Source organism: Eptatretus burgeri, chromosome 18, assembly GCF_056783735.1.
Source record: "Eptatretus burgeri isolate ZD-2024b chromosome 18, Ebu_testis_v1, whole genome shotgun sequence".
Taxonomy (NCBI): domain Eukaryota; kingdom Metazoa; phylum Chordata; class Myxini; order Myxiniformes; family Myxinidae; genus Eptatretus; species Eptatretus burgeri.
In genome coordinates, this window is record NC_140978.1 from 40,336,813 (window position 1) to 40,354,172 (window position 17,360).

Here is a 17,360-nt window from a genome sequence, read left to right on the forward strand (position 1 = left end):
CCTTTTGAAAATGTTTCTGTGTTCGTAATGCCGAACTAAACCTCCGTGTGTACAATGCTGACATTTGCAGATTACGCTCATGGCAAAGACTGCATAATGCATGGGTACATGCTGAAGATGGGAAACCCGTTCATAACACCATGGCAGCGACGATACTTCTACCTTTTCCCAAATCGGCTAGAATGGAGGGGCGAGGCCGAGTCACGAGTAAGGATTACGTGGGTGGTGGAGGTTGTAGATGTAGAGGGATGTGGAAAGAAGACTATTTGGCAGTGCGGTTGTTGTTGTTTTTTGATATATAATGTGTATTTTCCCCTCCCTGACCAGCCAAACTTGTTAACCATGGAGGAGGTACAAAGTGTGGAAGAAACACAAATCAAGGACAAGCGTTGCATCCTACTTCGTTTACGTGGAGGGAAGCAGAGCGTCCTGCAGTGTGAGGTAATAGTGAAGACCATGGTGGCTCTGCTCTTCAGTACCTTTGTGCAAGGCTCTGTGTATTGCTCATTGGGGTTTAGTACTCTTGTAGAATCCATGAAAACACAAGAACGGCACTCAGTACCGAGCACATATCTCCGCCAGGCTGAACAGGTTACGTTTTGTATCCACTGATAGGCCGGATCTGCATGCCGGATTTTGAAATCTCACGCTAGATATTGTTTTTGATCCGACTGTATCTCTCATTTGTGAAGAATAACTTTTAAAACTATTGTATCTGGATCTGCATCTTCACCAAAATCAAATAATTTTGTCCTTGTCACACAACCAACCAGTCCACCAAGTTTTGTCCAAATCCGTCCACAACTTTTTGAGATACCCTGCTACATGTCATTTTTAGCCCTCTCTCTCTCAATGGTGAAAAATCACTTTAAAAATTCTCGGATCTGGATCTAGATTCGGATCTTCACGAAAATCGAATGATTTTGTCTGTGTCACATAACCAAGCTTTCCACCAAATTTTGTCCAAATCCGTCTAGAACTTTTTTGAGATATCCTGTTCATAAACAAAAAGACAGACGTTTGAAAACGTAACCTCCATCCACCTTCGGTGGCGGAGGTAATCAGATGAGCACTTGAGCAGTTGGCCCTGAATGGCCAAGGAAGACAACTTCAAAATCAAGGCTGGATGCCAGATGGTTCAGGGCATCCATCCAATGCCATGTCGGAAGCAGTAACACATCCAAGGAGGAATGGCCAGGTTGGAAACCAAACTGGTTTTGGGTAAATGGAGGAACGGATTTGGAATAGTGAAAGCAGAATCAAACACTTCCTTGTTTGGCTTTTGAGCAGTGTCCAGAATGACTCCGTCCTTTAGGAGGGATAAATATAAGGGGAACGTACCGGACACATACATACCTCACCAGTTCCCACCAGGCTTTGAAGGATGGTGAAAGGCTCGAGAACTTGTATTGCAGGTGAGCCCGACGTTGGGCTTTTGCTTTTATTTTTGTGGGGCAGGTACACATGGAACGAAGCTGTGCGCAGAGACTGCGGGTAACCATGAATCGGGTTTTTCTTCCAGGAGCATGCAAATTGTTTTCTTCAAATGGCCTCACCATATCGTTGGTGTACCTGGGTTGAGAGGACAGACAGAATTATTGACTCGTGAAGAAGATAAATTAGTCCGTTGTAGAGAAACTTGAAGAAGCAATTAATGTTAGGAATTGATGTGAAGATGGACCAGTCTTGACTGGAGATTGTGGATTTTAGGCTAGACCAAACAGCATTATCAAATTGCTGCGCATGTCTGTGCTTTGGGAGTTCTCTAATAACTGCCTAAGAGACGGCCATTTTTACTAACACAAGGTCATAAGAGCCGAGGAGGAGCAGGACAAGTTTGGGGAAAAGTTTAAAATGAAAAGGTCAAACAATGAACGGTTTCCATTTGAGGTTATGTGTGTTGGAAAATGAGCAGACGGAGTAGGTGCAGTCATTTCACAGAATGAATTTGCTGTTTGGCCATGTTTCAAGCTGGCATGGTGGCACTTTGTCTCCAAAGATTAGGAAGAAGGAACAGGGGTGAGCAGAGAACAGTGTTTATATTTGTGGAGAGCGCACCTGGAGTCATCGGAGTTGGGGGCGGGGGGAGGTAAAATACACAAAGAAACGATCCATCGTTCGAGAGGCATACGAAGCCAGATGTACTCCATCGGGTTGGGAGATGTACTCCTGCGTGTGGTTGGTTCGTGATGAAGGAGGCTTTAGGACTGTCCTTATGCATGTCAGGCTATTAAATGGATGAAAATGCACAATGTGGGGATAATATATTTATTACGAGTAGGGTGAATATACTGATTCTGGCTCACTTTCCCCCATGTTAATGAATGGGGGATTCTCAGCGATTCATATTTTTTTCCCCTAAAAAATAAACCCCCTTTTTATCCCAAGGTATATTTATTTGTCTCCCCTTTTAACCTAGGGGCACTTTTTTTCAAATAACAAATGCATATTGTTGAGCTCACTCATTGAACCAAGAAAGGTTTGTTCATTCTCAAATTCCTTCAATAGTTTAATTTTCTTTGCACAATAATCCCCATCTAAAATATTTAAAAATAAAACATTTGAATCTTTATATTTTTTAAGATACCCCTTTTGTGTCATAATGAAATGATATACTTTTATCAATGCTTTCATCTGACTACCTCCTGAGCCTCATTATTTTTTTGCATAAGCCTGCCCACTTTTCATGAGGTATTTTTCATAAGCCCCGCCCACCTTTTCCTAAGCCCCACCCACTTTTCACAAGGTATGTTCATAAGCCCCACCCATTTTTACTAAGCCCCGCCTACTCTTACATCATTTCCAGTTAATCTCTGACTCACAAAGAATTCACGAGAAAATTCTACAATGTTATGTTTTTGAAAAATTTCCCAACAAGGGCTTGCCTGGGCTTGCCCAGGGAATTTCCAAAGGAAACTATAGCAACCAGTCTTTCTCTATAAAAGCTTCAAACCCAGACTCCATTTTAAATTTTTTTTATTTTTATTGACAATGGAGTGCTGTGCTGGACTTGAGTGGGATGACTTTGGAGTTCCTTGGAGATCTACTACTTGTATGGAACTAAACCTTCAAGTTGATGAACTGGATTCAAACCTCTTATCTATTGAGGTAAGATTTTATTTTCCTATTTACAGAGTTTGATTTCAGCATATAATCATTTAATAATTAAAACACTTAATTAATACATTATTATTTTCTCTCACAGGAAATTGTATCTGAAATACAAAATGAAAATACTGCTTTTGCCACAACTTGGGACGAAATTGTCGGTTTGGTTGAAGACCTTGTGAGCGACCAAGACCCACAGAACGAGCTCGACCTTGATGACCCAACCAAAGAGTTATACCTTGGAGACCAGCAAAATCCTGAAAAAGTTTTACAGCAATAGTACTCATTGTGAGTTATCAAGACAATACCGACTGAACAAGTTATACCTTGATGAGCCAGAATACAAGTTTTACCTTGAAGACTCACAAATTTTGAAAAAAAATCAGTAAATGAGTTCTGCCTTGATGTTTTAAATAACTATCTTGGAGACTCTGGAAAAGGGATCTGCCAAGATGGTTCTAAATATGGAACCTACCTTGGAGACTCACAAATTTCAGACATTTTGAAAAATGGAGATTTCCTTGATGATCCACAATTTTACTATGTGAGATCTATTACTGAAACCCATAAAAATTGGAAAAAATGGAGTTTTCCTTGATGATCCACAGTTATACTATGTGAGATCTATCACTGAAACCCATAAAAATTGGAATAATGGGGTTTTCCTTGATGATCCACAGTTATACTATGTGAGATCTATCACTGAAACCCATAAAAATTGGAATAATGGGGTTTTCCTTGATGATCCACAGTTATACTATGTGAGATCTATCACTGAAACCCATAAAAATTGGAATAATGGGGTTTTCCTTGATGATCCACAGTTATACTATGTGAGATCTATCACTGAAACCCACAATATTTCTGGAAATTGTGGTTCTACCTTGGAGTCTTGGAAAGATGGTTTTATTTTTGGAGACTTCAAATGTGGGTTCTGGCTTGATAACTCACAAATGTGATACATATCTTGGAAACTCAACAGGAATGTGGTTATACCTTGGAGACTTGGAAAGTTGGGTTTATTTTGGAGACTTGAAATGTGATTTCTACTAAGACTCTTGGGGATCTCAACCTATCGATGTATTTCTTTGTTGGATGGTGCTTGATGAGAGCAATATCAAGAAAGTTCTGGGAACAAGATGCAGGAAGGTTCTGACTTCCCCTTTCTACTTCATCAAACCTGAAAGCCTTAAAAGACAGAATTGGAAGAAGAGAAAAAAAACATAAAAAATCTATATTGTTAGTTCTGGGAAGAAGATGCAGGAAGGTTCTTACTTCCCTTTTCTACTTCATCAAACCTGAAAGCTTTAAAAGACAGAATTGGAAGAAGAGAAAAACATTAATATATATATATATATATATATATATATATATATATATATATATATATATATATATTGTTGAAATACGTGTTTAACAAAAGATGTTGGGGTTGAAATTTTGAATGCGATGGTTGGGGTTGAGATTTTGAATGTGTGGGTTAGGATTTTGAATGCAAGGGTTTGCGTTGGGGTTGAGATTTTGAATGTGAGGGTTAGGGTTGATTATGCTCCCTGTTATATTATCACACACACACACACACACACACACACACACACACACACACACACACACACACACACACACACACGTTAAGCCTTGACTATTCAGTTGAGGATTCTGTGTTTGGGGTTCACAGATCTAAGAACATGCCCCACTGCACACACACCAACAAACAAAAGTTAAGCCTTGACTATTCAGTTGAAGATTCTGTGTTTGGAGTTCACAGATCTGAGAACGTCCCCCTTGACACACAATATATATATATATATATATATATATATATATATATATATATATATATATATATATATATATATATATATATATATATATATATATTTTAATTTAACCCTGTTATACACCTCGGACTTGGTCCTCGAGTGTCCATAATGGTGTATAGTAGAGGGGAGTGAAGCGCCAACCAATTGCTCCCATGGGTATTATCTGCTTAGTTTTGTCTTTTGTAATTCCTGTGAATAAAATGAACCTAAAATCTCTTCCCCTTCTAAATCATATATCTTATAAGTCCAAGGAACCATATCTATTACATCAACAATTTTAAAAAGTTCATTCGTCCATCGCTTTGTATAACCCTTTTCAAAATGAGATTTCAATCTATATATTCTTATGATATCACCAAATTTGAACTTAGGTTTTCTGATATTAATCTCTTTTCCATATTTTAATTTTGTAAATGTTTCTGATGGTTTCATATTCGTTGACGTGTGAATCGTGTCATTATACTTATCCACAATATCCTGAATAAAAGATGACCATTGTTGTGAACCGAGTTCTGGGAATTTTTTATATAGTCTCTCTTTTAAGGTACGATTAAAACGTTCAACAACAACGCCTTCCCTTCATTAAAGGTACTGTATAATGTAATACTGCTATTTTTTTAGAAAATTCATAAATGTCTTGTTATAAAACTCTTGACCTCATCAGTCCACAATTTTTTAGGTTTTCTCTTACTTTTATTAAATATCTGTTGAAAGGCTAACATAAGAGTATTACCTGTTTTGTTTTTTTAAAGGGACAACCCATGCATATCGACTCCTCAAATCAATAACGGTTAAAGCATACTTGTACCCCTTATCATTATTGAGTTCAATCAAATCAGCGGACCAGATATAATCAACTTCCTTGGAATAAACCTTCCTTCTACGAAACTTTGTGAATATTGGTTAATGTAATTCATCAGCTAATTGCTCTTCAGTCTTAATGACATCATTAGAGCCTATAAGTTTTTTGAATTTCCAAGTCCAAGTTTCAATTTAGCACTGATCATTTTATTCACGATAAATCTATCAACTTTTTCTCTTAGCGTTGGATTTCGTATCAGAGATAAATTATACAACATTTCTCTTTCGGCTTCATGCTTTTCTTCCAACGTTGTGGGATTCCCATAATCAATATCCTGCCTCATGCACACTTCATCAACCCTATTGATGGGTTTTCTCCATGGTTTAGGATTGTCAGCCTCATCTAATCTTTTATCCAAGTTTGTGCCTGGACCACAGAAAGAATACCCTGGTAGATGTAATTCCCCTGGTATTCCAGTAGTTGTAAATTTACTTCCTGATAAAAACTTATGCATATCTCTTCCGAGTTTGTATTTGGAGATAAATTGATTTTTTTTTTTGAACCACACACCGAACATATACCTTTTTGTATAACCCTGTTATTTTTACTTTTAAAATATGAAATATTTTTAGTATTAGTTTTCTTTTTACATTTGAGACAATAACTCATTTATTTATGAGAAAAATTCCTACAGAGTGCAAAAACCTTTTTAGTTTCCAACACGCACATTTGAATCTTAATTTTTAAAACATAAAGAATCCTTAGAAATGCCTTGACTCTCTCCTCCATTTATTTAAGAAAAAAATGAAAAACTTTAATTAAAGTCAATATCTTCTCCCTGAAAACGATGTCAATTGTCTTGCCAAAAATATTGCTAATAGACTTGTTAATTCTTTGTTTTCTTCCTCAGTACGTTGAGATTTATTTATTTTCTGTAATACCCTGAATCTTATTTTTTAATCTCACCGGTTTCCAAATTTTCATATTTATTCATTCTCGCTCTTTCCTCCCTCTCCTCAATCTCCCTCATCTCTCTTTTTTCCCCTCTCCTCCTTCTCTCTCCTCTTTTTCCTCCTTCTCTCTCCTCCTTGTCCTCTTCTCTCTCTTCAACTCCTTCCTCGTCCCTTACTATCCTTGAATCACTTACACCCCATAGAATATCATACATATATTCAGCGGGATTTCTTGTTATTCCGGTATCCAAAATAATTTTTTTTTACAACAGGAAACCAATAAAATTTATTTTGAATTTCTAAAAGAGCATTACGTTTTCTTAACTTAATAATTTTTTCATTATTTAACATTCTAATTAAATCTAAAGTTGTCGGTTTATCAACATCAACATAATGCCAATCTTTTATTGAAAATACCTCATTCTTATGTTGTAGAACATATTTATTAAAATACCGAAATACCCTTTTCTTGAAGGTATGCTTGGACACAGAAATGATAATTTTCTTGAAGCCTTCTTGCTGTCATTTATGTATTAGAAATAAATGACAGAATAATATTATGACACAAAACACCTCCCCATCTTCCCAAAGTTAAATTATTTTGTATCTCCTTACTTATTATATATAATCCTGTTTTTTTCTGTTTTCATGATATAAACTCGGGCAAAACCATTATTATATTTACCCTTATTAAATTCTTTTATTTGTTGTTTACCAATCGTGCTTCCACAAAACTCATTCTCGATACCAAGTGGATAATATTCTTCCTTACGAGACTGATTTAATTGTTCCAGGTCTTCTCGGTCAATTTTAAATGACCCATTATACACTAAATCATTCATATCGTACCCACATTGTTCTTTTCTCATACAAACGATAAGCCCTTCTTTATAAAAATTTATTTTAATTCGAACTGTGAATTCTGTATGACCTGGAGATAAAATCAACACTTCTGTATCTTTGGAATACACGGCCATTTTATTTAAGGATATATATTGTGATAAATCGCTTAATCTCACCAAGTCATTCGCATCAGTCGGGCTTGGATAATTTTTTTAATTTATAAGCATTTTTCATATTAATATTTTTTGTTAAACTATATTTCTGTTGTTCAGCCTGTGCCTTTGTGTAATAATTTGATAAATCAATATCCAGTTCTTGGGATACACCAAAGACAGAACCATCTTTACCAACAAAAGTCATTTATATTAGATTTAAAATAATGTCATTAAAAATTTTATTTTTGTTGAGTTGAAATAACACATATTGACATAATTGATCACAACACTTGGAATTTAATTATTGGACTTGAAATGTTTGATAAACATCATACTGTAAGAATTTTATGACTTCAACAGGTGGTGGAAGACCAAAATGATCAAAATAATATTTGTCTTGACCATTAAAAATACAAACCCAATGAGAACCGTTCCCATTATTATCTTAAAAGTTCATAATAATATTCTTTGTATGTTTAGGCACGTTTGTTAATTCATCTCTCATACAAATAACCACATTATGAATTTTTAATATCTTACAATATTTGACAAGTTGTAAATTTGATGTTGTATTCATTCCAAATTCTTTAAACCACTCATCAATGCTCATTTATTTATTAGAAAGATATAATCCATTACCCCTTTTCGTTAATTTTACACCTGCTTGTGCGATAGAAGAAAGCATATCTCCAACAAACAATCTCGCTTTATCAGGCAGACTTTCAAGTTTTTCAGCAAAATCTACAATTACACCACTTCCACTAATTTGTTTCTCCAACTCTTTGTTATGTCTTTCCAATTCTTTTTGAGCCCAGAGTTGAGCCTTCCTTTCGTTGGCAGTTTTCACCGCTGTCGAAATACCACCCGTCAATGCTCCAACCGCACTTAAACCAGCAAATAAAGGAATTAGAAATGGGAGAAATCCTCCACTTGTCTCTCTTATTGAATATTTTTTCAACATTGGTTTTGTCATTTTAATTTTAAGTGAGCCAGTATCGTTCAAGATTTTAACCTATTCTCTTGTGAGCAAAACATCAATTCTTACTGCTCCTTTTCTCTGAATTGCATTAACTTTAATCGTACAAGGCTTTTGATTTTGAACACAAGATGATAGTTTATGAAGATTGCTTTGATGAACATGTACCCCAGTTGGTACTTTGCCACTCATTTATTTAACAAAAAATTATGTGAGACTAATCATAACACCATTATCTGTATTAATCTGTAATTCTGTTTCTTCCAAAAGCAAACAATATGTATCAACTTCTTCACTCTCTCCTCTTTCAATGTATAGGGAAGTATCCACTCGATTAGACTTTATAGTTTCCTTTTGAGCACTCAGATCAAACGCATAGATTGTATACAAACTTTTAAATGCTGTCATATGCAAAATAGGTTCTTTATTTCCATTACTTTCACACACCTTTTGGTAAGACTTGTATGCTTCAGCAAAATCATTTTTTTCCCAATTAATTTCCAATCTATCTCGTGGATAAAATGTTCCATCGAGAGAAACACGAAGTTGTTTCACCTTAGCATTATCACTCAATGCATTATTCTTATCAGTCGCAGTATCACCATCTGGTGTTGAAAAAATGATCCACAGATATCGTGGCTTTCCTTCCAGTACACCCAAATTCCACGTGTCAGTGGTTTGGTTTCGTTTAACATGTTGACATCTTCTTTTGAGGTATGATACACTGAGTGGTTTCTTTGAGTTAAGTCTTCTGTTCAACATCTCTTCTGTTTTAAGATTAGGAGTATATTCACTTCTATACCAACTCATTTCATCAATTACAACTTTATTCTGAGCACCAAAAGCACTACCAACACCAAAAAGTAATACATTTTCATTATCATTCCTTTGGAGGTGAAATTTAATTTTAAGACCATACAGAACTTTATCATGATCACAAAATCAAAATATACCTTGAAGAGGAACTGCCACAGTAAAACTATTAACTGCTTTTGTATCATCATTATACATTTCTTTCCTTTGAGTATATCCAGGGTCTGTGTTTGTTCCTGTTGACATGTCAGAAATAAAACCTTTGACAGCCCCCTTTCCCATTCTATCACTGAATGAATATAGTGTAAATTTCATCATTTCAGATACAGCAGAGACATAATCAACCGCTTCAACTTCTTGTGTTCCAATGTACAAATGAACACTATCAAACATTTTCCAGAAGAAATCATTTACGAGTGTAGCGTTTGTGTTATTCCCAGCCTTAGTGAATGTAAATTTACACAACAAGAAACTTTCGGATAGATTCAAATAAGTTTCTTGATTATTTATTTCAAAACTTTTTGTACCATTTGCATTCCAGTCTGTTCCAGTTATTGCATTTACCTTGAAGTAATCTTCTTTTTTAGTGGAGTTTGAGATGATAATAGTATCATCCAAATCAAAGATACTATCAATTGCTTCCATACTTGTATTTATTTCGGAAAAAAGATGTTAAAACTTTTGAAACCCTGACCCAAGTATTTGAATTATTTTCTGTCGTTCTCGGGGAGACAACTGAGTTTTGCCTTTCTTAATTTCTTTTATTGCTTGTAATTTATGAAATTCCTTTTGGGCATCTTTTATGCTCTTTACAGCACCTGCTACATTTCCCACAGCAAAAGCAGTTGAACCAATTAGGTCTTTATGTTTAAGAATAGTTGAATCGATACCCATTAGAGTATCAATTATCCTATCTCCTCTAAATTGATGTCAGACACCCCTTTGTCTCTTCGGTTTATAGTATCCTCTACCAAGATACATACCTTCACCCTTGTAGTATGGGGAAAGGAACATCCCATCCCCTGTAATTATTTTATATTTTCCCAACTCGTGTTTCCTCACCATAACCATCGTATTTATTTATTGGAAAACTTCACGTCGGTGAATTCTGATGGATATAACTTGTCCATTAAAATAAATCATACGATTATCTTGGTCGGTTATCCTAAAATCTACTCTGTGTATGGTTTTTCCTGACACATGGAGATAAACCAAATTTTTGGGTTCCATATTGAATTTATAACCAATTGGGGTTGAGTCTGCGCTGAATGAAAATATTGTATTTGTTTTTATTCCATCATTATAAGCACCATCAATCAAATCACAGTGAAATAATACCGAATTTATTCCTGAGGATATTTGAATGACATTATCACTGTAAAACGTCCCATTAGTTTCAATCTTTTTTGAGGAGAAACCCAATAACTCTCTAAATGAATTATCAATTGTGAAATCAACCTTGTAGTTATTTTTAAGTTTAATCGTTGATTTTGAAGTATGTTTTTGAATATCTATGACAATATTTTTTGGTTCATCACCCTGTTCTGTCATAAGGCGAGCAATTTCGGAAGATATTTGAGAAATCTCATATGCTCCGGGTGAGACTGTTATCGTTTTATATCCACTTCCCGGATTATAACTAAACTTGTCATTTTTCTCAATTATATTAAATAAGGTATTATAAGTTTCCATGGACAATAAAGATGCCTCATATTCTTTTGTTGGGTCAAGTTGTAGTGGGTATGGGAATGAAGATGTGTGGTCACTTGTTGTGAAATTAAAACTCAGGATTGTGCTTCTCATCTTATTTAATATGAGATAAAATGTCTTTATATTGATATTTAGTAATTATTTTCATGTTCATCAACTGATCTAAAATGTCTGATGCTTCATTAAAACAATTGTTATTTCCAGCCTTCTTACTACCTAACAACAATAGCAGTCTATTAACTGATTGTGATGGGTCATTTGGAAGAAAACTAACACCTGAACCAAGCCCACTTAAAGCCTGAATAATGTGTTACTCCTTCTCATTCTTGCTACGTTTACCAGAAAGACTAACCCTATAATTAACAGAGTTCAGCAGATCAATATATTATACTCTATCATCATTATTTTTTCATTTGCAATGGTTTATCAAAATACTTTGATTCATCCCTCACAGTTGAAGTTTGTCTTCCATCTTTTGTGAGAAGAAACATTAATCTTGGAGTTATTTTAACAGGGGGTTGAGCAGACCCCAAGAACCTTAATTCATCATTAAATATCAATACCTTTTCTTGAACAAGATGAAATATTGCTGGTTGTTCTGTTGGAATGAGTCCTGCTTTGGTTTTTGATTCCGCTGAATATTCATTGTTCTGAAGAGCATTCACAATATAATCAGGGGGGTGATTAATCTCTTCCAGTTGTTGAAATAATTCTTCATCATCATATTCTAATTCTCCTCTCTGCTCTAATTCTTCCTCCGTCATTTGACTGAAATCTTTTATCATTTGAAGTTTTTTAGGAGTATATTCTATTGTGGGAACTGTGGAAACATCTATAATTTTTTCTTTGGAAGTTTTTAAAAGTGGTTTAAAAAATTTCTCTTGTTTTCTTTCAAATGCTTCTTCACCCATTAGTTTCTGTCTGCGTTTCTTCTTTATGTCTTCCTGTTGTTTTACAACTTTTGGAACCAACTCTTGATGTTCCTTAAATCTTCTTGCTCTTTCTTTCGCATCCATTTATTTATTGGAAAATATCATTTAATATCTCATCTTGTTTCACAACAATATGTTTATATTTTTCAGTCGTGTGCTTCATGAAATCCCCAAATTCCTTTTTTACTACATAATGTCGAACAATTATCTCTCCAAAAATTGTTTATGTCTATTGAATTTAACTTGAATAAAATAAAAGTATAAGCATTGTTTCTGATGGAACGCCGAGGTAGTTGAAAGTACGATTGACTAAGATAAATACAATTACAAAAAGAATGTCTCCTTCTTGTGTAGTAGCTGTCCATTACTGTTTGGTTTCTCTCATTAACACAATCATCAAAGATAACGAGGTTCTTTTTTGATTTATCCAAATCTTGGGGAGACGGTATATCATCCGTATTGATGAATATAAATGACCGTTTTTACAGCCATTTTTCCCTGCTGTGCAGGGGTTTGGCTTTTTCTTGAGGCAATGTTTTATGGCCGGATGCCCTTCCCTACGCCAACCCTGGTCGCCTCTTACGACACACAGGGATACATATATCATCCGTATTATCACTAAGAATACAAGTTATCGGTTTTGATTTCTTTTTACATCTCTGTGTATCACAAAATAGTTGTATTATATCTTCAATGCTATAATCATTTAGGTTTTTTTGAAGTTTAAATAAACCGATTATATCTTCTTTTTGGAGACCAGCATTATAACCTTGTGAGAGGAGTTGATACTCAGGTTGAAAACTCGACTTTGTGAAAATTATTAAATTATCATAATCTAAAAAGTTGGGAGTAAGGAGCATCTTTAAAAGTTAGCAGGTTTTTCCACATCAGCATGAACCAATTATGAGACATCTGAATGAATTTGGAAGATTTTTGTGTTTGTTAAATTTTGTCTTCTTTTCCCAAATGGGTAAATAATCAATCATTCATTTATATATTTGGAAAACAGGTTATTTAATTTATTATTGGCTTTTTCAGAAACTCTATATTTTATCCTCAGTTCGGGTTTAATTTCAAGATAATCCATTATTTTATTTATACAATATCTTGTGTTGATATTTCCCTGAAAATGACAATCGAGAATAATATATAACAACAATCCTTTGAACATTTCTCTTATACGTTCAGTTTATTCCATTGAAAGGAAAGGTGTGTTCTCACCCTCATACTTTACATTCACTTCTCCAATCAATCTTGTAAAGTAATTCATTTTTGGTGTAACTCGAAAAGAATTATTTTCATTTTTATACTTTTTATTATCATTAATTAAATGATAATCACAGAATATACATTGTTTCTAGGCTTTTGACTCTGTGTTTAATCACACGTGGGACAATTCTCAAATTTGTCATATGGAGTATCAGAGAATTCAAGAGGCTCAAAATCTAGCATAGTTATAAAGTAAAACTTTAACTAAACTAAAATTCATCTTCGGAATCATCTATAAAACTACTTTCATAACTCTCGGTATCATAATCACTCATAATCTTCACAATCTTCAGTTGAATATTGACTCATTTAATTAGAAGAAACATTACCATTAATATCTATATACTTTTTTTCATTACCAGATTGAACTACATTTTTTATATTAAAGGTAATTTTAAAATGATCCTTAACGACTCTTGAACGAAATGTCATTTCACCTGATATATTAACATCCTTTATTTCATCAGGATTTGCATCTTTTGGATTGTTGAATATGAAAAGACAAGATGAAGAACAAACTCCTTATATGAGAACAGATCTTCATTTTATAACATCATTTCAAGATTTTATGAATAGTGGGGTTTATGAAGAACTATCAAGACAAGAGGAGGATGTTGATAATACAGTGGTAGGAAGTGGATTTAATATTTTAAAAATCATCTTTTTAGATATACACATTCTGAAATCAGACCCTCTTAAAGCTTCTTCTTATATTGAATTACCAAAATAAATAAAACTAAAGAAGGCAGTTGTTAATATTAAGAACAATGATAATAAATGTTTTCTCTGGTCTGTTCTTGCTCACTTACATCAACCAAATTGTAATTCAGAAAGAGTAAAACAATATATGAAATATAAGAATACCTTGGACATTAAAGATTTTAAATTCGCAATGCCACTAACAGATATTCCTAAATTTGAGAAAAAGAATAATCTTTCGATTAATGTACAGGAATGAACTCGAGAGAATAAAGTTCAGGTATTAAAGATTTCAAACAACTATAAAAATGAAGAAACACACATTGATCTTTTATATTTTAGTGTTGGAAAGAATTCACATTATACATACATCAATAATTTATCAAGATTAATCTCTTCTCAGGTATTAAGAACAGCAAACAAAATATATCCTTGAAAGCGATGTCTTAATTCATTTCATACAAAAGCACGATTGGAACAACATTCAAAATGTAGTAATCATAAATCAGCTGTAAATACAATGCCTAAACCTGGTGAAAAGATTTTATTTCTTTTGAAGATTATAATAAATCTATCATGCACCCATTTGTGATATACGCTGATTTTAAATGTATCCTTAAAAAGATAAATACTGCTTCTCCTATTCCAAAAGAATCATATACAAATAAATATCAAAAACATATTCCTTGTGGTTTCTGTTATTATATCAAATCATCTGTTGGAGAAAAGTATAATAAACTTGAACATTATAGTGGAAAAAAAGCTTCACAAGAGTTTGTAAAACGATAAGAAAAGGATTGTATAAGGCTAACTAAATTAATGAAAGAAACAAATGAACCGATGAAATTAACCGAAGAAGAAGAAATTAGAATTTAGAAAGAACAATATCTGTCATATTTGTGAGGAGGAAATTGAGGGAGAGGTCAAAGTTAGGGATCATTGTCATCTTACTGGTAAATATGGAGGTCCCGCTCATTCCTGTTGTAATCTTAATTATAAATTTCCTTCTTTTATTCCAGTCTTTCTTCACAACAGCGCCAACAATGATACACATCTATTTATAAATGAACTTTCAAAAACACCAGGGAATATTTCTGCTATAACAAACACAAGTCAAAAGTATATTTCATTTACAAAAATGATATTCACAAAACCTTTAACTCGTATTAGGTTTCTAGATTCTTCCAACTTTATGGGAACACCACTGGCCGACCTAGCATCAAATCTAAAGGCCCGGTCACACCTTGACGTTTTAGCCAGCGATGGCAACGTGTTAAAATTTATGTAAAACGCTGGCTTACGTTGAACTTTTGATGTTTTTTTTTTAAAGATTCGGACGTATTCATAGCGACTTGGTCTTATGTATAACGCATTGGTAACTACACAGAACGTTTCGTTGTGTTATAGATAACTTATACCAACGAATGCTGAACCTGTTGTTGGCCTACACAACCGATGCCCAACGATAGTCTAACTTAGGCATAGCGCGTTGCACGCATCGCCGACGATGTCGTGGCGTAGCCTATTAAAAGGCTGACGCACAACGATTCAAATCATAACTGCCGTAGAAATGGAAGGGTCAAAATCGCGGTCACACCTTGGCGATCTTGCCAGCGTATGCCGACGTAACAAAAAGTGTGTCTTAAACGTTGGGGCACGTCCAATACGGTATGGGTAAGTTTGGTATGCGCGAGTAGAACGCTAAATACGCTATCATAAGTCGTAGTAAGTAGAGTACGTCAAGAAATTTTGAACATGTTCAAAATTTTACGACGTACTCGGCGTATGACACACGTTCCGCATGCGATGAGGATAAGTTTTACATACGATATGTGGACGCTTACACACGTCCACAAAGGCTACTTATAAGCTACTCATAAGTCGAAACACGTCGCGGTAATGTCTTTTTCACCCGAAACTTATTTCTAACTTGTGTTTGACGTGCTTTGAACCAATTCTTTACGTAGTCCCAACACACATCGACGTATGTAGACGTATTCCAATGACGTCTTCCGGTCGACAAAAAAAAAAAAATGAATGTGTTTCTAGCTTATAACTGCCATATAAAGACGTGTTCCCAGCGGTTTTGGGAATTGGTATATAAAAATGGTGTTCATAAAAGGGGAACCCAACAGTGTTTTCGAGTCCTTTTTGAGTCGATGTCCATGTCAGCAGTAACATTATCAGTATCAGTATCAGTAACAGTATTAGTATTAGTATTAGTAGTAGTTTGTTCATGTTGGCAGTAGTAGGTGGGTGTGAGGGGGAGGGTGTGGGTTATGATGGATCGTCCTTGCGTCCGCGTGTCCACGGGTAGGTTCATAGGCTGCCACTCAACGATTTAAATGGCTGCATCTCCACTATTGAAAGTAGACGCTTGCGCTCAACAATTGGATTTTTTTTACACTCAACGACTTTTAAACGGTACCACTCAGCTAGTTTCATTGTTTACAATGAACGATTTAAATTGCTGTCACTCGCCTTTGTTTTTTTTTTTGTTTTTTTTTGACGCTGGGGTTTGGAAATTTGAAACGTTTCTTCTGAACGTGTTAAAACGCTCAAACTCGACTATTTTAAATAGACGCTGCCGATGGACAATTGGAATCATAGCCAAGCTAGACATCGAAGTGTGAACATCCTCGGCATGCCGAAAAAAAGTTTGAAGAATGCTGCAAATAAGTGTCCTGGCCCTGGCCGTGGACGCTGACGCAAGGACGATCCATTATACCGACGTCTTTCAGCCTATGATTAACTTACAAGTAGCATGTGTTGACGTCTGTCAACGATCGCAGACCGTGCCTACAACTTGTGGCCAGCGTAGCGGAACGTGTGAGTCATACGCCGTACGTCGTGAAATTTCAAGCATGAAAAAATTTGAGGACAACCGAAAAGTACAACGTTTAAAGCCAACGTACAACGACGTATGGCAACGTACTACGACGTATGCCAGCGTGCTCTCAATGTTATCAAAACTTACCCATAACGTATTCAACGTGTGCCAGCGTTTTAGAAAAAAAAATTCAAAAATCGGCATACGTTGGCTAAAACGTCAAGGTGTGACCGGGCCTTAAGCTCCACAGGCTGTTTTCCAAATCTTAATTCATTCTTTCCAAAAGAGGAAATTCAGATTAAAGAGAGAATTCAAAGTAAAGAGGAAATTCTAATTAATGAGGAAATTAAGGCCCTGTCACACCTTGACGTTTTAGCCAGCAATGGCAACGTATTAAAATGTATGTAAAACGCTGGCTTACATTGAACTTTTGATGTTTTTTTTAAA

The 17,360-nt window shown here is 34.9% G+C and overlaps 1 protein-coding gene and 1 long non-coding RNA gene across 3 annotated transcripts in view; both read left to right on the forward strand.

The window, feature by feature from the left end:
- The window catches only part of LOC147008950 (G protein-coupled receptor kinase 3-like), a 100,538-nt gene that overhangs the window by 75,052 nt on the left and 8,126 nt on the right, over positions 1-17,360 (forward strand). For both annotated transcript variants that reach the window (XM_085864103.1, XM_085864104.1), the window contains 2 exons: positions 71-207; positions 328-441. In XM_085864103.1, coding sequence (XP_085720229.1) covers positions 71-207; positions 328-441 — 251 coding nt within the window. The remainder of the gene's footprint in view (positions 1-70; positions 208-327; positions 442-17,360) is intronic.
- Positions 449-4,737, forward strand: LOC147008951 (uncharacterized). The gene is made up of 2 exons (XR_015053294.1): positions 449-3,108; positions 3,206-4,737. It is a non-coding gene; the product is annotated as an uncharacterized LOC147008951 (long non-coding RNA).